Below are 23,812 nucleotides of genomic sequence, written 5' to 3' on the forward strand. Positions count from 1 at the left end.
GCTATACTGACCAGAAACATTGCTATATTGACTAAAAATGTTGAGAAACATACCAAAAATGTTGAGGAATTGACCAGGAACTCTGAGACAAAGACCAAAAATGCTATTAGACAGACCAAGAACTTTGAGACAAAGACTAGAAATGCTACCAAATAGACTAGGAACTTTGAGACAGAGACCAGAAACGCTATTCTGCAATTCAGTGACTCTAAAGTCCCAAATAGTTAAATTTAGACTCAGAAAATGGTTGTTTGAACTTAGAAGATTGTTGTTTTGACCCAAATATTTGATTTCCAGACTCAGACAACTAATGTTTAGACCTAGCAAGTGCAAACTAGGAGATCTAGTGTTGAAACATAAGCAAGTTGACATTCAAACCAAGAGAGCTATAGTTTAGACCACGAGAGCTAACATTTGGACCAGGAGAGCTGACATTTGGACCCGGAGAGCTAAAGTTTGAACAAGTGAAGTTGAAGTCTGGACCCAAAGAGCTAAAGTTTGAACCAGGAACTCTGAAGTTTAAAATAGTGATGTTGGAACTCAAACAATGGTTGTTTTGACTCAAAGAGTTAATGTGCAGACTCAAACAACTGATGCTTAGACTTAAAAAGTTCAACCCTGGAGAGTTAATGTTGAAATATGAAAAAGATAACATTCACACCAAGAGTGTTGAAGTTTAGACAAAAAGAGATGATGTTTAGACCAAAAGAGCTACTGTTTGGACTAAGAGAGCTACTGTTTGAACCAAGAGAGCTACTCTTTGGACCAAGAGAGCTATTGTTTGGACCGAGAGTGCTATTGTTTAGACCAAGAGAGCTATTGTTTGTACCGAGAAAGCTACTATTTGGACCGAGAGAGCTACTGTTTGGACTGAGAGTGCTATTGTTTGGACCGAGAGAGCTACTGTTTGGACCGAGAGAGCTAATATATTGTGAAACTTGTAAACTTGATAGTTTAAAGTTTGAGTTTGCAATTTTTGTTGAGTTTGAATGGATGATATCTTTATGTGATTTACAAACACATAAGTTGGATTATCTTTTGTCCCAAAGTACATATAAAGTGTATGTTCAAGAAGATTTAAAGAAAGCCCAAGTTTTTATAGGTTTTGAACAATTGAAAACACACCATTCAGTCTATCCTAAGGAGATTGGATTCATTATTAGTTCTCAGCCCACACTTGGTACCCTATCAGCTCACACAACCTTGTCACCCCCTAAAGGGCGCTTGTGTTTTTGCCTTTGTGAGAGCTAGTGGAGTCTCATTATGAGCTTAGCAATAAGGTCTCAAAAGGGGAGTTTGCACATACGCTCAAGAGGGACATATGGTGAGTGTCTTCGGGAGAGATTCTTCCCCCTCCCTGCACTGAGAAGATAATAATGTTCGAAGGTAAACCAGGTAGCTTCTAATTTTAATTGGAATTAGCAAGGGATCTGTTTGGTACGTCGAGGTATAAACTCAATTAAGAGGTCTCCCAGCCTTGAAAACCAAGGTTTGATATACCCAAAGGTATGGAGGAGAGCTATTCCCAAGCACTGTCATTGACTTGCTTTTCATCAATTCATGTTTATTTTATAGTGGGTTGGAGTACTTTGTGTTAGTCGCTCCCACTTGGGTCATTCCTCTCTCATCGACCTTATGGGCTTCTTGGGAGGGTAGGCCCACTAAAGGTATGCACTATTGAAAATAAAAGATGATTCTATCTTTCTGATCACCTAAGAAAGGTGAGAGCATACTTGCCTATCATCAAAACACATAAGACATGTTTGTTCATTTCCATTGTAATTATTCTATGTGCCTAATTTATCAAAAACAAGTGCAAAATCCCATGGCTGCAAACAACGTTAGTAGTTTATATTGCATTATTTGGCGGCGAAAGGGTTTGTAACTCCGGTCTTTTACAACGAAATAGGTACTTGCAAAATCAATAAACTGCAAATTAGGTTCGAGAAAATGATAGTCTAGATGCAGAAATGAGAAATGCAGAATATGACATTAAAATTATTAATGAAAAACTACGAACGTTGTCAAATTAACCAGAAATGCCATCTAATTAAAAAAAAACATTGCCCTATTGATGAGGAACGCTGCTCTGCACACCAAGTATGCTGACCAACTGCCAAAGAGCACTGCCAAACTGACCAAGAGAGCTGCCAAAATGACCAGGAACACTACCAAAATGACCAGGAACAATGCAAAACAAACCAAGAATGCTAAGACAGAGACTAAAAATGCTAAAGCACAGAAAAACACAAAATCAGAGTTAAAAAATCTCCCATGAACACCATTTGAGGTGATGGGACGCTAAAACGGAGACCTAGAACGTGAATCTGGAACTCGAAAGAGCTAATCTGTGCATCCAAAGAGCTATTCAACCTGTCAATGAATTTTCTTGCAAGCAAACTTGTTAAAGATCAAAGGGGCTAGGCCCCACGATGGGCGCCAATTAATGTGTTGCTAGAATTAGAGTCAATCATAATAAACATGCACAATTAATGAGACAATATAAATGAAATTATGAAGCAAATTGAAAGCTAAATAAAAGCAAACCAAAAGCTCATTTGAGATGTCCCATCTTCAATTTTCGAGGACCTTGAAGGTGTTGGATTGTTGGCTCTCAATGGAGCAATGACCTCCAAAGTGGCAACTCAAAAGTTGAGTAGCCACTTCATGATTATGCAAATGTATGAGGCTAAGATGATTGTATGCATGATTAGCTAAAATGATGATTTAAGCTACATGATTGATAAATGGAAACTAAATTAACATGCTAAAAGCTATTCTAAACATGCTAATATTGATCTAATTGTCAATTATGCTAGATGACTAAGATATAACATGCCTATAGTAATGATGCTAAAATCTTGAATGCAAGGGATCTTTATTGCTCCAAAATGAGGGGTATTTATAGGATTCCCAAGGCCAAAGCTGAGGTGGCAAGAATTGACAGTTTAGATTCGATTTGAAGATATCAAGGGCTAGGATCGAGGAAGTTGGAGAAGAGGTTGGAGGGAGGGACACATGTCATCTCTGTGGGGAAAAGTGTCAAGGAACCTTGCTCGTGAGAGGGCAAGTGTCCAAGGGAGAAGACATATGGCCAAAGTGCCATGTGTCTCAAGGAGGGGATATCCAACCCACATGAGGTTAGAATAAAAGAGGTTAGGATGTGCAAGATAGGATAGGGTTAGTTAAACCCAAGATTAGATAGAATGGGTTAGGTTAGGGGGTGGTTAGGCTAGGTGGTTAGAAGTTAGGAGCCATGTGCTCAATTTGAATTTAGAAATTCAAATAATTAGGAAAATGGATAATTAATTTCAACAAACTTGAATTTGTTAATCTTAATTATGGGATTAGAAGAATTGATTTAAATGGAGGGAGGATTAATTAATTTAGATTAATTAATCAAAGGGGATTATTGAAATAAACTTAATGAATAAATCCTTAGATTTATTTATAAGTAGATGAATGGGGAAATTAATCAAATTATTTGCAAATTCAATTAATTTGGAAGGTTTATTAATTAAATAACTGAGTATTTAATTAATTATCTTCAGACCATTTTTAGGTGTATACGGATATTATAGTAACGAAAAATATTATAAGGGCCACCTTAATAAGTTGGTCCTCATTTAAAGCTAAGAGACTAGCAAGTATGTGAAATTGATCATCAAGTCATAAATAATTCACTTCTCTCACTTGTGTAAAGCAACTAGTTTAGAAACACTTAAACAACAAAGAGGCTTCAAGCTCTAACAGAACACATATTTGCATATACTATTTAAATATAAACTATTTGAATATGACTATTTAAATTAAATTTACTAGCTCCAGTAAAGATAATGTAATTGTCATTTTTGTTAGGCTAATAGACCTAATGATTGTGTGTAATAGGTGCTCCAAATCTAGTAGAAGAATCTCATTGTCTTATATTTTGCATAAGTTAACAAGTTAAATAGGAAAAAATTAAAAGAAAAAACAGTAGCAAGTATACCCTAACAATTTGCTTGACAACATAAGCAAAGGCAAAGGGAAGATAGGGATCATGTTTTCCATTGATTTTTTTTGGAAATATATTTTTCCATGCTTAATGTTTATAAATGGAAATAGTATTTTTGGTGTAAGTTTTTTTTTCATAATCATATATATATATATATATTTTTTTTTTTTTCGATTTATGCTGTTTCACATGTTTGATGCATTTTTGTATTGGTCATGATTTTATAACTTCAAAATGGTTAAGCTTAATTCAAGAACACAAAGTTTTGGAATTCAAAATGAATTACCTTAGTTGTCTTATTAGCTTAATGTGATTTGAAGATACATTAACACTTTGGGGTTTCATTATGAGACAAAGAGTTGATTTCGAAGTTAAGTGAGTAATTTAAGGTAGGAAAGAGAAATTGTCAATCGATTTTGGTAAGTATGAAGTTTATTTATTTATTTTAGTGTAAAAAGATAGAATTTTTAACATAGTAAATGACAAAAGATCATGTATTGATGTGAAATATTTGTCACACAATTTTGAGTTATGTTCACATTGGGAATAATTAGCGTTGAAATCAAAATTTTCATTATCCTTTTTTGTAAATTACATGTCTAATGCATTTAATTCATTAAATCAAATTTCATCTCCATTAATGGCTTGAATGACATAAGAACTATTATATGCATCATAATATTCATTTTCTATTGTTCGATGGCATGGTAAATTAAAATAAAAATAAATTTTGGCTTTAATAAAATTATAATTTTGAATTTAAAATTATTTTGTCTCCTTAAATGACATTTCTAATGTCACTCAAAGTATTAGACACAACAAAATTCATTGCATTCATAACAACATCCTCAATAATAACCCGATGTAATGTGTCTATTGTTTCTAATAGTATCTCAAATTTTTAAGATATTTAATTTATTGAAGAGCTTTACATAAAGTCAAATTTGGGATATAAGTTGATTTTTTTTTATAAAACAACATCTCAAACACTTTATAGCAAGGGGTAAGTTTAAAATTTGTACATTTATTCTATACAAAGTGCAATTTATATAACCTATACATCTTATTCTAGTGGGCTATTCTTAAACATCATACCACTTCAACACTCACATACGAATTTTGAATATAAATAAAATACATTTACCATTTTTTGATATGGATGAAGTGTAGAATTGTTGTTGACTGTTTGACCATTGAATCAAATAATATATTTATAGAATGATTCAATGTAGTGCCAATTTATAATATAGTTATGGAATAAATTAGGTTTCTACTACTACATACATTTGACTGTTAGAAAATTTAGTGAGGCTATAAATTACCACGAAAATTTATCGAGGCTATAAATTATCACTAATAATTCAGACTCCATAAAGATATTTATATTGTTATGTTAAGCGAAAGATAAATATAACATATAGCTTCCAATAAAGAGGGCAACTAGGAAGGAGTCACATAATTATTTTTAGGGAGTAATGGGGCTCATAAAAAGAAGAAAATCATCCTATAGAATTAATTAGAATCTTGTGAAAGGATATATAAGGCCTTAATTTTTAGAGTTTACATTTTACAAGTGTTTTTAGGGTGGGGCTCAAAGTTTCCCCCACCTCTTTCCTAAAATTTTGTTTCCATGAGTCATTCATCTATAATTTTAAAGATTTTTACTATTATTTTTTAAATTTAGCTATATATTTGAAGATTTCTTTGTCCCTTGTTACTTAAAAAAATATGATACCCCCTTCTCTAAAATTTTGAAGCTTGCTCATCATTACAAAATCCATGTAACCCTCACTTATATAAGTTCCTCTTTTTTTAATGAATAAATGTTTTTATTACAAATTATAAAATAGTGTTACATGTATCCACAAAAAAAAAAGTAGGTGGAAGGAGACACACCTCAAAAGCTCAAATGGGGTAACACCAAGAAAACACAATTACAACAAGCTTTTACATGGTGGGAGCAAGAGCACTAAAAGGTGAAGGTGGGTCTTGGTTGTTTGGTTTACCCCACACATAGTGGGGTTCAAAGTGTCCATAGGAGGTTCCCAATCATCTTTACCATTATCATTTTTTAATTTCAACATCATGAACAAGATAAATAACAAGATCTAGTTGGAGAAATTTGTTAGAGTTTGATTAGCTAGTAATCCCACGTCTAAAAGCTACTGTACAAGCAAAGCGATAGCTAGTGAGACTTGACCATCCTCATTGAACACAATCTCTTCTCATAGGTGATAGATAAGCTTGAGAATGAACATCTCAATTGTCACCACAAATTGTGCATCCTTGACAATATTCATGAGGTAGAGAATGACCTTTAGTAGACACAAAAGTTGAAAGGACTTTGTCAATAGTAAATGTGATATTACTTTAATGATTTAATAGTATCTAAGATTGGACAACTTCAAGTACAACTTTGTTGACTTATACATTGGATCAAATCATTATTTTAATATAAAACAAGAAATTGTAATCAACACAACATCTACTTAAATATAACATCATTTCTATCATTCCATTTTCACTTGAAGAATATACCAAACTTGAAGATATACCTACATCAAAGAGATTCTAGAATTATCTAGTTAAAAACACCATATACTAAAATAAAAACCACAAAGAGTAACTTAGAATAACTCTTGAATTGAGATCTAAATTTTTAAACTTTGAGACAAAATTAGAAAAGAATTAAAATAGTTCAGATTTCATCAGCACTCATTGATATATCTTAAGTAACCCATCGCTTCTTTTTACAATGTGGTTGTTTAAATCAGCACAAACTGATATAGAGATTCTAAATCCTCTCCATGCTCACTACAATGATTTCACCACCATCCATTTATATATCTTAAATAACCCATCACTTCTTTTTACAATGTGATTGTTTAAATTAGCACAAACTGATGTAGAGATTTTAAATCCTCTCCATGCTCACTATAATAGGTAATAAAAATAATAATAAAATCAATTTTTAAACTTTGAGACAAAATTAGAAAAGAATTAAAATAGTTCAGATTTCATCAGCACTCATTGATATATCTTAAGTAACCCATCGCTTCTTTTTACAATGTGGTTGTTTAAATTAGCACAAACTGATATAGAGATTCTAAATCCTCTCCATGCTCACTACAATGATTTCACCACCATCCATTTATATATCTTAAATAACCCATCACTTCTTTTTACAATGTGATTGTTTAAATTAGCACAAACTGATGTAGAGATTTTAAATCCTCTCCATGCTCACTATAATAGGTAATAAAAATAATAATAAAATCAATTTCGTAAAACAACAAAAGACTACACCTAAAACGTTTAATTACTATAAAAATAAATTAACACAAACTGGTGTAATAATAAAATCAATTTCGTAAAACAACAGAAGACTACACCTAAACGTTTAATTACTACAAAGAGAAACCCGAAAAAACCTCATGAAGTGTTACAATCACAATAAATAAATCTGCAGGAATCGTGAAATGAAAGTAACCGCCATACAATCTGATTTGACAGGCGAAGTACTTGCGAATGTAGCGTGCGCTGGAAACCACATCAAAAGAAGCGGGAAGCTTCTCCTTACTTTCGCAAGCTTTTCTTCCCCTTTACCTCCAATTTTTTCTCATATTAGTCCAAATTTCAACGACTCCGGCTTACGCTAATTCCTCGTCTTCTCCACCAGAGAAAGGTATGCAATTTTTGCCTATTCAGTTTTGCTTTGCTTTTCTGCTCTGTTTAGGTTTTTAAAGAAAAATAGATAAATAAAGATCAATTGTTATGAAGATCTATAGTAATACTGAGAATAATTCATAAAGAAAAGCAGAGCTCTTGCTTATCATGTCTATCGCCTGTTTTTTCTTGGAATTCGAAGGAAAATAGGAATTTAAGGTTTATTATGTTTCACACCAGTCGTCCGTTTGCCGTGAGCACCAGAAAAGCTAAATTTCTCTCTTTTTCTCCCTCTTAAATGTCAGTATTACCGGACAGTGTGTATGGAAATGGCTTCTCCTGGTTTCGGCCGTTTCAGATTTTTTTGCCTTTTTTTATAGCCGTTTCACATGGTTGAAAACGATTCTTAGCTGGTCTTTAACATATTCGAAGATTTTTACTTTTTAATGCTCAGGCAAATGTTTTAGAATGTTCTCCCAAAAGGAATAGTTCAGACACTCTTGTTTCTGCAAGATAGTGATATGTCCTTGATTTTAGTCAATGCTATTTTTATTTTATATCATTCACAGAAGAGCTCTGGTGATATTTTTTTTCTTAAAGTATTCATTTCTTTAAATTGTTATATTTCAAAAATTTAAATCATGGTGAATAGCATGATAGAAAACATATATCAACCTCATCAAGTATATTCAATCAATTGAATGATAACACTAAATTTTGATTAATAAATTGAACCACTTAATAGTATCATAAATTTTAGATACTAACTTTTATATAATTATCTCTTATAAATTTAGATGTATTATAAGATAATAGTAAAATATCTGAATGCTTTAAATTTCAAAATTTTAAATTTATTTAGAATAAAAAAAATAAAAAAAATATTAAAATAATAATAATTATTTAAAAATCAAATTAAATCGATAGATTTTATCCTTATTAATTTTCTGGATTCAACTGTGTGTAGATTTTAATAAATTAATCATTTATTATGTTAGTAATGGTAAATAAATCATTTATTATGCCAGTAATTGTTATAGTATGATGGTTAAATCGTGGCATTGTGTTTCTTGTCATCAAGGTTCAAACTTCTATTAGGAAATTATTGTTCACTATTCATATTGGAATGAGGTTTCTCCTTGAGTGTTCATGTTTCCTGCATTGTACATATATGTATGTACACACATACACTAATATAGTTGTATTTTTCAAAATCAAAACAAGTTTTAAAGGCAAAAAAATATAAAAAATCACAAAAAATTGGATTTTAGTGATCTTTAAATAACTATACATTATCTTCCTATGATTTGTGGAACATTATGTCTTTGTATGAAAGGGTGATGTGCACCAAACATAAATTCATAACATCAAGGAAGTTTAAAATTATGAAGATGTTTCAATTTATAGAATCCACACCAAAATAAAAGCACAAAACTCTTATTATAAATAACAACACGATGAAATAAATTAAACAAGATTCAAACAATAGCAAATTAAGAACAAATAAAGATACATTACAACAATGACAAACTATATAAAAACTAAAATGGTAAATTGAGTCCATAAACATTTATAAAATACCTAATATTTTAAAAAATTAAAAAACAAATATAAACTTTATGTGAAAAACCAATGCACTTTAAATGAAATAATAGATTTAATAAAGAAATATCAGAACCAAGAAAAACAGCTAATAAGTTGAGCCTATTAACCAATAATGAAATAACAAATTAAATTAAAAAAAAAATATAAACATTTATTTCTAAATAAATCTATTGTACAAAACGCATACCCTAAATAAAATAATAGACTTAATAAATATTAACTTTTTTATAACAATAATAATAACTTACAAAAACTTCCCCCAATCGAAATTTACAAAAAAATAAATATAATTCTACAACCAAAATAATCATCATATGTCTTACATCAAAACCCAATCAAAGTAAAGCCATGTGCTAATTTGACCACGGACACACCTCCTTAGGATTCTCCAAAATTCAAGTTAACCCTCATTTAACCCATTCTCACTTACCAATCACAAGGCCTTTACCCCTAGTTCATCCGAAGATAAATTGATAAGTTTTCTTGATCTCTAAGCTATAGTCATGGTAGGATTAGATCTTATTTAAAAATTTAGCGCCCCGAGAGATAGCGATGGTTCTCCTATCACGTGGTAAAAAAGGATAGTAGAAACCCAGACGGTAGAATCGGGAAAAAAAGGAAAAAACTAAAAAAAAACAGAGAAAAAAGTGCATCTTCAGCGGGAAGCTAGTCTCTCCCTGCATGCTTTTGTTCTTCTCCAGTTCAATTCAACATTCTCTCTTTACTTCAAAATAAATTATCCCCGCGATGTAAACAAAGTCTGGGTTGTCGGCATGCCCTTCTTCAATCAGGTAATGTTTTTTCATATATACGAGATTTGAGTATATATAAATTGTGTTAAGTTTTTACTCAGTCAGTTTTAGTCGGTGAATGAAGGCATTCATTGTATTGAACTGCAGAAGATTCTGCAGTTGAATTATAATGGGTTTGCCTTTTTCTTATTAAAAGAAGATTCTGTTTCAGTTGATCATGCATCTCAAGTTATGTGTTTATGACGGAAAATGCTAGCAGGAATTGAACCTTGGCTAAGTCAATGATAGCTGACTGTACTCTTTAACAACTTCAAACCCTTTTGACAATTTGCTCTGAGGTTGCGTACATTGGAGCTTTCCTTCTGCTTTGTTTTTACCAAGTTTATTTGGCTTTATCCGGTCATTCAAGTCCTTAAAAAAGCCGCTCTTTAGATCAATTGTCGTGCAAATCACCGTCAAGTAACGGATAAATCCAATAAAGGCAGCGGTTACTCCTAGTTGGATGAAGCTCGCCGCCTTTTTGGTTTGACTTGGCAATTAGTCTGTAATTGTACATTGTAGGAATAGTAAATTCATGTTTGTGCCCTGGTTTTCAGACTATATGGAAGCATAACTGTTACACAAGGTTGATATCTGTTTGATAGATGGTGGTTTCTGTGGCGTAGAGGAGGTTTGCTTGTTTATTGCTCTTCTGGGTGAGGGCAACTCGGTCATGTTTATACCGAGATATTGCAGAACTCAGTTGGATGGGCTCTTTGTTAACTCAGGTTTTCTGATGGGTGGGGGAGGACAAAATCTTGACCCAGTTGGATACACACGGGGTGCTAGGTCCAGCTGAGTTTTAACCTGCGTCGTGTGGAAGAAGCCCCGTCTCAAGCGATAGCTTGAGAGGCAGACCTGCTGTGAAGAACTAGAGAGGGTCTATCTAAACTTGAGAAGCAGATTTTCTGGTATTTTGGCCACATGGAGACCACCTCAGCGTAACCATATAGTAAGTTTTTAATCCACTAATTTTTCGTTACAAGAGGAATTTATAGCAAGAAGTTTGAACCAAAACATTTTAATCTTCAAACAGAGTTTTTCTATTAAGTGATCTTACAGGGCATACTAACCCTAAATTAAATCATTGCTTTACGCTTAGACTTTCAGCTTGAATGTGTTCTTTTCACGCACTCCCGCTGTTCTGATGTTTATGCCACATGATTATGACTTGCCACCAAGGTTACTAAATATGGTAAGAAAAGGGGAATATAGTGTACGAATTAGTCTGGCTTCTAAATATTTTTATGATTGTTCATATTTTTAATTCTAAATCTAAAATTCTATGAGGGGCTGCTTCTTAAACAATTTCTTTTAGAGTATTTGATTGTTTTTTGTTGTTGTTGCAAAATTCTAAATTATTTTGTTGGTTTACATCAAGGTTTTGAAGGTTTTTTGCTTAGCAGATAAGTGTGTCTACATATAGTGATATAATTTGGAAAGAAAATACTTCGTTCACTAAAAAGACAACTACAAATAAGTTATGTTCCAATTTACCATATTTTCCAATGGACCAATTGTTTTTCCATATTAGAGATCCACTGAAACAAATTTTACTTATGAAAGTTGCTGCCTTGCATGACTCTATTTGGATTATGGCAATTGGGCAAGCACTCTGGCTCAGTGCTTGTCATACATATACTAAATGCAGGTGTTTGTCAGTCAATACTGTGGATGCTTGGGTAACTCAGCCTTGCAATTATGACTTGCATTTATTCTGAATATAGAAGTTGGTGAGTGTCTGTGATGCTATACAACGTATGAGTGCTTACCTATAAAACCAGAATGCTAGAAAAGTAAATTGACACATAATGACTTATTAACAGCCACAAGTCATGCACAAGCACTGTTGTCAGGTTCATTTTTTAGGGCATTAGGGGGTTAGACTTTTTCCAGAAAATTAAAGTTATAATAATTATAAATAAGCGTTACAAAAGGCAAGAAGCAAAGGTAGAGGGAGAGAACTACTGAACAAAACAATAAATCTTCCCGAGCTGAAGGGGGAAGCTCCAGAACAGAAAAAGCAAAGTAGGGCCAGCATGCTAATCTTTATGTTCACCATATTTGTTCTTATAATTTCTATTTCTAAAATTTCTTATGCATGCTAAAAAGAGATGCGAAAGAATACTTTAGTTGACCCTTATAGCTGCTAAATGTTTCAACTTTCTGGGAGTGTCCCGTTAATTCATCTATCAATTTGTTTTAGAATCTTAGAAACTTGATTCAGCAATAATCAAAGCTGAATAGACTTGACTGCCTGGTAGCTGGAGAAAAACTGTATTATCAGCTTGGAGTCTCGTATGGCATAAGTCTAAATATTTTTGAGATTTTCTTCAGCTGCTAGAGTGCTAAATTTGCAACACTGTTGGAGGCCTATCCTAAACTCATGCAAAAGCCAAGAATCTTAGCGTGCAGTCCTGATCATAAAACTCTTCTAGCAACAGTGATGCCAGGGTTAGACTTTGAAGCCCCATCAAAAATGAGAGCTGGGTAATTAAAGAGCGGTTTTTGCATAGGGCTGCTAGCAATAGAAGTATTAATGAATTCTTGAAGATCCCATTTTTTGAGAAGATGTAGCTCAGCTCTAGAGAGTGCGTTTTGGAATTGTTTAGATTTGAAATGATTTATGCCATTTTCATTGCACATAGATATCCATTTCACAATATGAGTAGATGGTTTGATTTGTTAATAATGCACTTGATAGCATAGTTTATGGGAAAGGCTATTTGGATAAAATAACCAAGAGAATTGGTGCGCAAATATCTTGACTAAGAAAATTATGGTCCTGTTAGCATAGTTTATGTTAAAGATTGTGCATGTTATCTTTGAAGATGTTTGAATTGTTGCCAGCCATTGCTTGCCTTTTAGGGTTGTTCTATGCTTTAACTACAACTCATACATCCATGAGGGGAATTGATTGTTTAGGGCAAGATAAGAAACAAGCCTTTCTTCAAGAACCACATATGTGAGATTATTAAAGAGGTGTGATATTTAGTATTCTGCAAGGTACTGCACATGTTTCAATAGTTTGCATTGATAATCCTAGAGCTATATGTAAGCATGGATTTTGTGCCTTATCTTCTCTATGTATTCAACAATGAAATTGAAAGCCATTTACATTTGCTAAAGCTTTTGATGCCAAAATTTGCTTCCTCTTTCATACTTAAGCTAGTAATTTGTAAATGGCTGTATAACTAATTCTTAATTGCATTTTGAGAAGATCTTTGGCATTGTAGGGAACTTGCCATTTTGCAATCAATTTGTCCAATTTTTACATGGACAAGGTGAGGTGTTGTATGATACTTTTTTCTAAATGATTAAATAAATAAGTGGAAATTTCATGGGAGACATGTAGCCGATAACATTTCTAAGTTATTGGTCTTGGTACTAGTTTGGGTTTGGGTTTGTTTGTGAATCTGACATTGTTTTTGGGTTGGCTTGTACAAATTTCTATCTATAAGAGTCTTTTGTCAATTGTGATTTTTTAATTGTCATTGATGATAAGGATTTATTTATTTATTAAGAAAATATTTTAAAATTCATTAATTTAAAATAGTAAACCATAAAAATATTTACTTAATAAATAAATAGATCCTTATCATCAATTTAATGATAATAATAAAAGAAATTTCACTATGTTATCCCGAATTTCTGAGATAGGGGACATGTTTCCTTGTCCTCAATTTTTTGAACCACTTTTGGGGACAGCTATATAAAATATAGAAAATTTAAAATATATAGGGAAATTTTAAATATTCATATGAAAACATGGATAAAGCTTGCGTATATATATTATAGAACCTTAAATATATATCATTTGGGTAAAATAACTCAAATTGAGAGTTCATATGAGAGTCAAAAATCAAGCAAATTATCAAAACTCGAACATTAATACCATGGGATAACCAGGGGATGTCCCTAAGGTGTCTCAGCATTCTCAAGATGTTCCCTTTTTCAGAATGGACCAAATTGGCTAAGGGATGTGTCCCCAGGTAACCCTGAAACTTCACAATTGAAAAAGGACTATAATTAATTTTATTAGTATAAATATTGTATAACATTTCTATTGATAGTCATACAATTATCAAAGCACGTATATTGTCTTGTCCAATGATTGATTTAATGAATTGGAAGCCCAAAGGATTTAGACATTAGGAAATGTAAACCTTGTAACCCAAATTTTCTGTTGATAGTGAGAAAGAACCCTAGGGTGGGGCAATATTACCCATCCCTAGTTGTAAGGCGATCAACTTTTTATAGATCTCAACATCCCCATAGTTTCTTCTCTAGATTTCAACCAACAATAATATTGAATAGGAAACAAGAGTCGCAACATCACCCATCATATTTGTTTGAGGCCTTATTAAAGATTTTGCGTGGGGTAAGGGCACATCATCGGTTTCAAAGCCTTGAAATAACATCCGCATAGGTTTTGGGCACCATTTTCCTTGCATATGTGAGTGGGGAACAAAACCAGATTCATATCAAATGAACAAAAGAACATTTAAAAAATAGAAATAATAAAAAATCTAACAAAATTTGGTCTAGGTTTGGTCAGATTCATCTGGGATGAACCCACATTAACTTGGCCTTGAAGCAATTCCATAGTTGGATCAGCCTGTTGAAATTGGCCTTTCAGATTAATATAAGAACCCAGAAATTAGAATTAGCTCCTAATTAGATTGTTTGCTGATAAATAGAGATAAGCAAAATGAACACAAAGACACAAGTACCCTGGGAAAACCTCCCTCTAGGAGGAAAAACCCAGCAACAACAGATCCTCAGATCTGATTAGGCAATAACCAATTGAATTTACAATGAGCTTCACACTTGAAGCTAAACTAATCACATTAATAATTCTAACCTAGGGCACAGTGTAATAGAGAGCTTATCTGCCGATGTTACAGTCACAAGAATGAAGTCCGTTGCCCCTTAAATGGAATTTGCAGACCTCCAAAGGTGATCGCTGTGCTCCTGAGCAAGTTCGCTGTGCTACCACTGCGATACCAATAGGGTTTGCTGTGTATTGATGATGTTCGCTGTCTTCTAGATATGTTCGCTGCTCACTGGATATGTTTGCTGTCTTCTAGATGAAATTCGCTGATCACTAAAGGTAGTTCGCGGCTTGATAACAGAGATAATATTCGTTGAATGTGCATATGCCTTTTAAGCCTTGCAAGTGGCTGGAATATATATGAGGTTCATCTTTTTACTTATCTCTAGGTCGGCCCATTTAACCTTGGGCGCTAAAACCATTTTTGCATATAACAATGATGTGGATAGGTCCACACGTTTGGAGTGTAGACTTAACTTAGTACATTTCAATATAGGGTCAGCCCTATAATGAGTTTCTTTTATGTTTGGCATGGAGGATATAAGGGGGCCAGCCCTATTTGTTTTACACATAAATACAATAGATAGGGCCCTGCCCTATAAGGATTCGGATGATGCCTTAAGGCAATCCGAATCCTATTTATTTTTCTAACCTAGTTACAAAATCAACACAGCCTGTATCACAAATCAGATGCAAATGGAATCCGAACCCAAGGCTCCAAGCTATGAACTCGTGAATATATATAGATATATATGCAATAGTAATTAAGTCTAGAATACCACATTGGATCATATATTAAACATAACCACCATAAAAATAAAAAATACTATAATGTCGATTAAGCAAAATTGAAAGTTATAATAGTGTCAAGTGTTAACAATCCACCATCATTGATCACATATCGACATCATTCAGATCTTCAAAAATATCATTATCACCATCTATTAGATTATATAGGTTTTGACATATTAAAAGAATCGCAAATAGTGTAATGGGCATTTACATTGTCATGTTCGCTAGTTGACTCGTCTTAAATAGCAGGTGCAACAATGTGGAATATGGAAGCATCCAAGTTAGAATGCTTTGACTCGATACACCACTTGTGTCCTCTTCTATGTAGCAACTTTGTTTGTGTGAAAGGAGATGCTAGTTGGAATTCACAAACACTAATCTTCTACCTTTTTTGAGTCTAGTCAATTACACTTTATTGAGTGGAGGATGAAGGAGTCCATGCTCCAATTTCTCTCAGATGCAAACAAATTAGCAACCTATTAAGATCAACTTGGGAGTTAAGAGTTATAAAATTTTAAAATTTAAATAATAAATGAAACTCAAAACATAAAAATATTATTTTATAAAGGTGTGTGAATGATTGGCCATTGGCCATGAAAGTATCACAAATTGAAATTGTGAGTATTGACCTTCAATTTGTCATGGAGAGCATCAATACTAAAATCACTGGAACATACAAAATTCATGAATTTAATCCTAATTACATCTCACATGTTAGGATGAATGAAGCATCTATGAAGTGTTGTCTTGTGCATGTGGTTGACTTTTGACATCTTTAGATGGGCAATCCTTGTCAACATAGAAAGGATCCAAGCACTATAATATTTGGGACTCAATGCAAGGCAAGAAGATGTAGCATGGTGTTTGGTCTCTTAAATATTTTTGTGTAGTTGTTTGAAGAAAGTTTCTTAAAGACTTAAACATCTTTTTCATTTATGATGGTTTTCATCTTCTCAATCGGTTCTTGCTCTTTCTCATTTACGATAGTCTTCATCTTCTCAATCATCGAGTCAATGTCATCATATATGTCTCCCAAACAATGCTTATCCAAGTTGGTATAATATATCGAGCTTAGTGAAATTGAGGAGACATTCAATATGATCCCACCAAGTGTCATCTAGGATCATCAACCTAAGATTTATTGTCTTGGATCAATTTTAGTTGATGACCATGTTAGAAAGTGCCTCTAGAACTTTTTAAAGTTGTTTCAAGACAAAATTTTTGGAGACAAAATAGGCCACTACAACTTATTTGTAAATCAAAATACAAAAATTACAAAATAAAGATTCTTAAAAAAGTAAACTAATTATTATTTAAAAAAATAACTAAATTGAAATATATTTATTAAAATAAATCTTATAGCTTCACTAACTTTCAACAATTGATTTCAAGAATGTTTAAAATATGCCTTGGGACATTGTGGCTGTTGATGAATATTTGGATCTCTTTGGTCTTGGCATATACTTTTTTGTTTGATCTAATCAATTTTGATGCTATTTTTTTGTAGAATTACGTTGAGGGAGTGGACAACACAATGTGTCCAAAAGATGTATGAGTAACGCTCCTCAATCGATAAACTAGTTGGTCTACAATTTTTTGTGTTGTCTACTATGACTTGAACAACATTTTTAGGCTCCACTTCCTCAATGGTTTTCATGAGACTATTAGCAATAAATGCACCATCCTTCACCTCCCCCTCACAATCAATTATCTTCAAAAACATTACTCCTTTAGGGGACACTGCAATAACATTGATCAATGGTTGATTTCTTGCATCTTTCTATCCATCGAAAATGATGGACATACTTTTATCGGTCTATGAATTCTTTATGGGCTTCAGTGAATCTTATATGCATTTTTTCCAATTAGGTGCTATGTACTTTCTCAAAACTTGGGCCCTTGTACTCTTTAGTGTTTTGGAGTCCCATTAATTGTTTACACCATTTGTTGCTAATATGACGAGCAAACATTAAAAGCCAACCCATTTGCATAGAGACATTTTGCTATGTGTTGATCCTCAATTTCTTGAGGCTTGTTGTCAAATGACATTTCCAACAGTCCCATTGATATCTTATGCAAAAAGGCCATGGGTTGTTCTTTAGGTGTGGCCAAAAATGGGTGGTACTCTATAGGTTGAAGATTAGATGGTGGTGGTGGGGGTTTCATTCCTTGTGATCCTTTCTTTAATAAAGGATGGTTTAATTTGTGGCTTAGTACTTGATCTACTTTTTCTTGCTCATTAATATATGCTTTGTCTTGCTCTTGTGGAATGGGTACATTATTTGTTTTGGGCAAGCTTTGATGCCTAGTTTAGGGATATGTCACAAATGGGCTTTCATTTGATCATATAAGCTCGAATAATTGATACCACATCCATTGCAAGTTATATAATATAACCCCCACCATTTGGAAGCTATTGTACCATAACATATTTATGAATAGTATAATTTGGGTATGTTTTGAAATAAGGTTGGCCCATAGAAATAGAATTAATTGTCATTGTAATCCCTATAACAAATAGGTCAATGAACAACATAGTCAAAACAAAAGAATATATACAACTCAATTTATTTAAAAAAAATTATGTGATAGATTCATAGAAGAATGAAAACAAAACAAGATTTCCAAAACAAAACAAGAGATCTCTGTTGTAAAAAAGAATTGTACAAAAAAAGCCAAAAACTTGGAAAAAAATCTACCTCTTTTGCAAAAATCTTCCTGACAACTGATGGGCTCTTCAACATGTGTAGGAATATCAAACCAATTGCTTTGGAACCTTCATCCATAGTTTTAAGACTCATGGACTCGAAAATCTACCTCTTTTGCAAAAATCTTCCTGACAATTGATGGGCTCTTCAACATGTGTAGGAATATCAAACCAACTGCTTTGGAACCTTCATCCATAGTTTTAAGACTCGTGGACTCGCCACAAACTCGCCACGGACTGGAGATTCCAGTGGCGCCACGAGTCGACTCGCCATGGACTCGCGAGGCGAGTCCTGGTGAGAAAAAGACTCGAGAGTCTTTCTAATTGACTTGTGTGAGTCTTTCACTTGGACTCGCGAGTCTTTTGACTAGACTCGTGCAACCAGAAAACGAAATCTTTTTTTTCAAGTCAGTCTCATTCCCTTCATCATAATATATACATGAAATATAACATTTAAGTATAAGAAAGGAAAAAGACATATTGGCAGGATGTTTGAGAGTGGTTTCAGATCTCTAGGAATTGTAATACAAATTCTAGGTTTTAGAAGATCTTTTAAATTTTCAGACTTAGTCAAATTTCAGTAATCAGTAGGCTCCTATTAGCATTCTCTCGCCCTTTCTATCTCACTCACTTTATCTGCCTCGAATTTTAGACCTATCTGTCTCCCTATCACTCTTCCTCTATCCCTTCTCTCTACCACTCTCTATCTTAGTCTCTCCTCTCTCCCCCAAGATATAGACCTATCTTTATATGTAATTTTGTAAACATTTATAAACTTATTTGCTTCTATTATACATTTTAAATTTGAAACTATGAGTATGAATGATGAAATATCAAATATCGAGTGTTTGGAGATCATATGACATGTGTAATGTTTCAATTATGGCTCTTATGTTCTCTAAATGCATTAATTTCTTTATGTTTTTTTGTAAAACTACAGTTTTCTTTTTTTGCTGAGTCTTTCTCAAGTCTTTCACGAGTCCGAGTCCGAGTCCAATTTTTTGGTTTGGCGAGTCCGTGGCGAGTCCGAGTTTATTGCCTTCATCCATCAGTCTTCAACTCAATTCGTGCAATGGCAAGCAAGAATGAAAGTTAAGCAATGATGAATGTTTTTTTGTTTAGTCTTCAACTCAATTCGTGCAATGGCAAGCAAGAATGAAAGTTAAGCAATGATGAATGTTTTTTTGTTTTGCATTTACAATGAAGGAACTCACTTTGTTTTTGTCATTAAAATGTGTTGAAATCCATGAACTAGGTTAGGGGGCATTTTATATGATTAAAGTTGAATGCCAAAATGGAAAAAAAAAATTCCAAAAAAGGTGATGAGTTTGTTGTGATAAGGATTAATTAGGAATTGAATTTGGCTTGGGTTTGTCTTGAATGAACTAATTGGGCTTTAATAGACCCTAGACTAACCCCATTGCATATTAAACCCATACTTCGAATCCGAGCTGGATCAGACCTGAATCAACAAGTCCAGGGGGTTGAACTGATAACTCAGTTAAATGTTATTTAAATGACTTTTTCTTGAGAAGCCATTGTCTTCTTGTTTGGAGAATTTGGCTGCACATGGTTATATTTCCTCAAAGAGAAATTGTTTTGGTTCAAAGAAGTAAGAGAACCTAGCTTGCATTCACAGCATCATTCTACTTTTGTTTTGGTGAAATTTGGTTGTAGTGATAGTGCCATTAAAAAATGGTTATCAATTTGCTGATGCTATCCATCCACCAAGAGATTGAAGTAGATGGTCTTTTTGAGTTGCCTATAGAACATGCTTCAGAGATGAGGTAGTGCTTGGGAGTGATAAGTACTTGAAAAGCAGCAGCAGTTGCATTAAAAAATGCCTGCTGCCCATTAATTCACCTTGGTCGTTTGTGGCCATTAATAATTTAATATGATTTCTTCCTTTATTTTTTTTTGAATTTTGATGTGACTGAAACAAAATTTGATTGCTAAATTTTCAGGCTTAAAATGGAAGAGACTTGACATTACAAATATTGAATGAGTTTTTTGTTTATTGAGATGATTTTTGAACATATTTAATATTACTAAAACTTCAACTGCCCCAGCTTCTAAAATAACAGTTCCAACTTTTAGTGACTTAAGTAAATACTATATACTGTAAGTTATTAATGACCTTTAACCTTATTTACAGCTCTTAATAAAACCTAACTACGTAAACATAAAATTATTGATATCAAGATGCACAGTGACTATTAGCTGTTTTGACAATGAAGCATTATTGGGGTCGAAGGGTCCTTGATTCGAGGGTTGTTTTTTCGCCGTTCTCGATTTAGTGAAGCTAGCTTGGATTGCAATCTAATGATAGCTGGGTCTTTCTCACTTTCAAAGTATGTAACAAAGGTTTATGTTTAAATTTCTAGATCTGCTTGGATGGTAAGTTTTCGTTGGGAAACTTTAACTTGTCTGTATTTCAATAAATCAATCTTAAATATGACTACTGATATAGACCTCTATATCATTCATTTCTATTTGGTGTTTTTGTTAATTTTATTGCTGAAGTCAATTTTTCATTTTCCCGTTCTACTTTCCACAGCTTCATAATTTATAGTTGGAAGTACCTAATATGTTGTAACTGAGTACAATGGCGACACGGAAGATTATATTGTAAAAATGAAGAATTGAATCCTGTATTGAGGAGTTTTAATAGAGTTTAAAGATAAAATTTAGTGGAAGTGTCCTTACAGGTATATTGCATGATAATGAATCTGTTTTTCATGGTTGTCTTATGCTCTTTTAAATTGTTTTATACAGATCAGAAAAAGTTTCTTTGTTAAAGTATTTTGTTCAGCATATACACTTTTGTTAACCATCTCCACTCTAACCAATTTAAAGTTTGTCTGGCAGTCAGAGAAGATGAGTGGAAAAATAGTTTACAAGTCGAGAATAAATGATGGAGACTTCAGTCATAAATTTCTACATCAATCAAAGGGGAAGGGTGGTTCACAAGACAAAAAGAGAAGCCTTTGTGATAGAGGACAACAAGAAGAGACTCAAACCATGGTTGAACGACGGATTTTGAGGTGCCAGTATCGCAACCTCAAGATTTCGATTGCTGGTAAAGATCAAGAAGTAACACTCTTTTGTTGTTAGAATATATTGGAAACATCTTAATGCTTGCAAAGGAAGTCATAATTTTGCTTTCCTTCCCTGCAGAGGAGAAAGAAGAAATAGCAAATGTAGATTCAAACAAATTTGACTCAGTTTTCAGCAAAGTCCAGAACTTGCATGATCAGGGTAAATTTGTGATGCCTTTTCCTTGCTTTAATGGTTGCTCAATTACTCAGTATGATATTGATTGTTTTGATCACATTGCTATAATTATTTTGATTTCATTTTTTAAAATGTTATGCCATATTTTTATGCTCAAGTTATGTCGCATTATGCAAGGCAGAACTTAGGATTTTGCTTTTTTGCCTTACTGTTGCAATCAATTTGCAATTAAATGAGATTTAAAATAAGGCTTCTCATTTTCAGTGTGCAGGCCTCGTGAGCAAGTAGCAGATGCTGAGGCACTGAATGATATCACCAGTGCATTGCTTGCATCTGTTAAGAGTACTCAGAACAGTAATGGAATATCCATCCCAGATTTTATAAGTGCTCTATTAAGGAGCTATGGTGACAAGGCCAATGGAAATACAGCCTTGCAGGGTAACAATAATCAGACCTACATCTCATGGGAAAAATTGGGGTTAGACGCATCCACAATTTTTTCTCCTGCTGCAGGTGCCTCTACATTGTAAGTTTTGATGACTCAGTTCTAATTATAAGTTTTTTTTCTTCATAATTTCTTAATGTTAAAGACAGTTACATGCCTTATTTCTGCAGGCTTGGACCTATGGATAATGAAGCAAAGCCGAGGAGGGTTGTCCGAATGAGAAGACATCAGAAGCCAACTGAGAGTACTCGACCTGAAAAAGTAAGTCCATTCAATATACTCTTTTCCCGAATTTACAAAAGGGTTTTTGCCCATAAGAAAGATGATAAATAAGCTACGGGGTATGGAAATTAATGTATCTTTCTACAGGTTGTAGCAACTCTGCAAAATAAAAGCATCTTGTTTGTCTCCTTTTGGCTCTAGCAAATGCTGCCCGAGGCATATAGTCATCGTTGATTATATATAGCTGTCATTTACAGCCTTTGCTCCAACTTTGTTAAAATCTTTCTAGGATCAATGTTACATTTCATCTTGCTAGACTTAATGAATAATTGTCAGATTCATTATTATGTGCGTCACAGTAAACTCTATTGGTTGTTGTGGCATTGTTTATGCTGACATGTTCCATTACACAGACTGTGATACCATTCTCAAACTCTCTTACTGCTGAAGTTTCTTAGATTTAATGCTGTCAATCCATTTCATTTGCTATGTGGTCAACCTTATCACTGGGTTGAATAGATGATGGGAGAATGGATTAACAAAGTTTCTTAGATTTAATGCTGTCAATCCATTTCATTTGCTATGTGGTCAACCTTATCACTGGGTTGAATAGATGATGGGAGAATGGATTAACGCCTTTTTTCCCCCCTGAAGGAAGCTTATAAAACTCTGTCCTAGATTAAATTTGTAGCCATTGCAACCATACTGTCTTGAAGGCTGAACATACAATTTCCTTATACTCTACTTCAGTAGATGGCAAGGTTGTTGCATGCTTGAGTTTTCTTTGCCACAAAATAGCACTTGAATTCTTAGCAAAATACAGTCAATGGTGGATTCTTTTGTTTTAATAAAATCAAGCCCAATCAAAGTTTATGTTGCTTGAAATTTTGAAGACGGTTGGGGCAAGATGGCAAAGTCAATGGTACACCTTTGATATATCAGAAAACTTGTTTTGTTGCTCATTAGTAGATTAATTTTGGTTGTGATAAGAACTTTAAGATAGCTGGCAACAAATGTAAATCCAGTTGAGTGGATAATAAATTAGATCAAATTGCACATTAAATGTTTAAGCTTCCAATCTTTATTAGTATAAAAGATGGATTGCAATCTATGATTTTGAATTTCACCAGAAGATTTTTTTCATACTTCACTTAGAGTTGAAAATAATGTGATTAAGATGCCAACACTCCACACCTATCAATATTGTAGGAGGCTTAACTTATCATGTCAAAAATAGAGCATAAATCTGGTTTTCATTTTTAAATTGTGACAGTAAAATCACAATATCATTTCCATCACTTTTGAGATGATGGTACAAGGATTTTACCAACTTGCATGCTAGTCTAGCTTATTAACTGCCTCATCCCGATCATTGTTCAAGAAAATTCTTGTTGCATCCTTGTGATACACTTATCTTCAAATTAGATTGAAATGGAGAGAGCACTAACTGAAAAGTGTTCATTTAATAGGAGCAAAGTTTCCTTATTCAACTACTTCTTGCTGCGAAAAGCCTTGGGCAACA

General features: G+C 33.3%; 1 protein-coding gene across 7 annotated transcripts in view; it reads left to right on the forward strand.

The window, feature by feature from the left end:
* The first annotated feature begins 7,539 nt into the window (after positions 1-7,539).
* Positions 7,540-23,812, forward strand: part of LOC131068372 (non-structural maintenance of chromosomes element 4 homolog A) — a 70,344-nt gene continuing 54,071 nt past the window's right edge. The window contains exons 1-6 of one of the 7 annotated variants that reach the window (XM_058003584.2): positions 7,540-7,679; positions 10,785-11,008; positions 21,258-21,468; positions 21,567-21,647; positions 21,888-22,149; positions 22,239-22,329. In XM_058003584.2, coding sequence (XP_057859567.2) covers positions 21,267-21,468; positions 21,567-21,647; positions 21,888-22,149; positions 22,239-22,329 — 636 coding nt within the window. In that variant the 5' untranslated portion in view covers positions 7,540-7,679; positions 10,785-11,008; positions 21,258-21,266. Of the gene's footprint in view, positions 7,680-9,761; positions 10,057-10,276; positions 11,009-21,245; positions 21,469-21,566; positions 21,648-21,887; positions 22,150-22,238; positions 22,330-23,812 lie in introns of those variants that run through there. The other 6 variants (XM_058003590.2, XM_058003561.2, XM_058003569.2 and 3 more) reach the window with 6 other exon arrangements.

This window comes from Cryptomeria japonica, chromosome 11, assembly GCF_030272615.1.
Source record: "Cryptomeria japonica chromosome 11, Sugi_1.0, whole genome shotgun sequence".
In the NCBI taxonomy this organism is placed as follows: domain Eukaryota; kingdom Viridiplantae; phylum Streptophyta; class Pinopsida; order Cupressales; family Cupressaceae; genus Cryptomeria; species Cryptomeria japonica.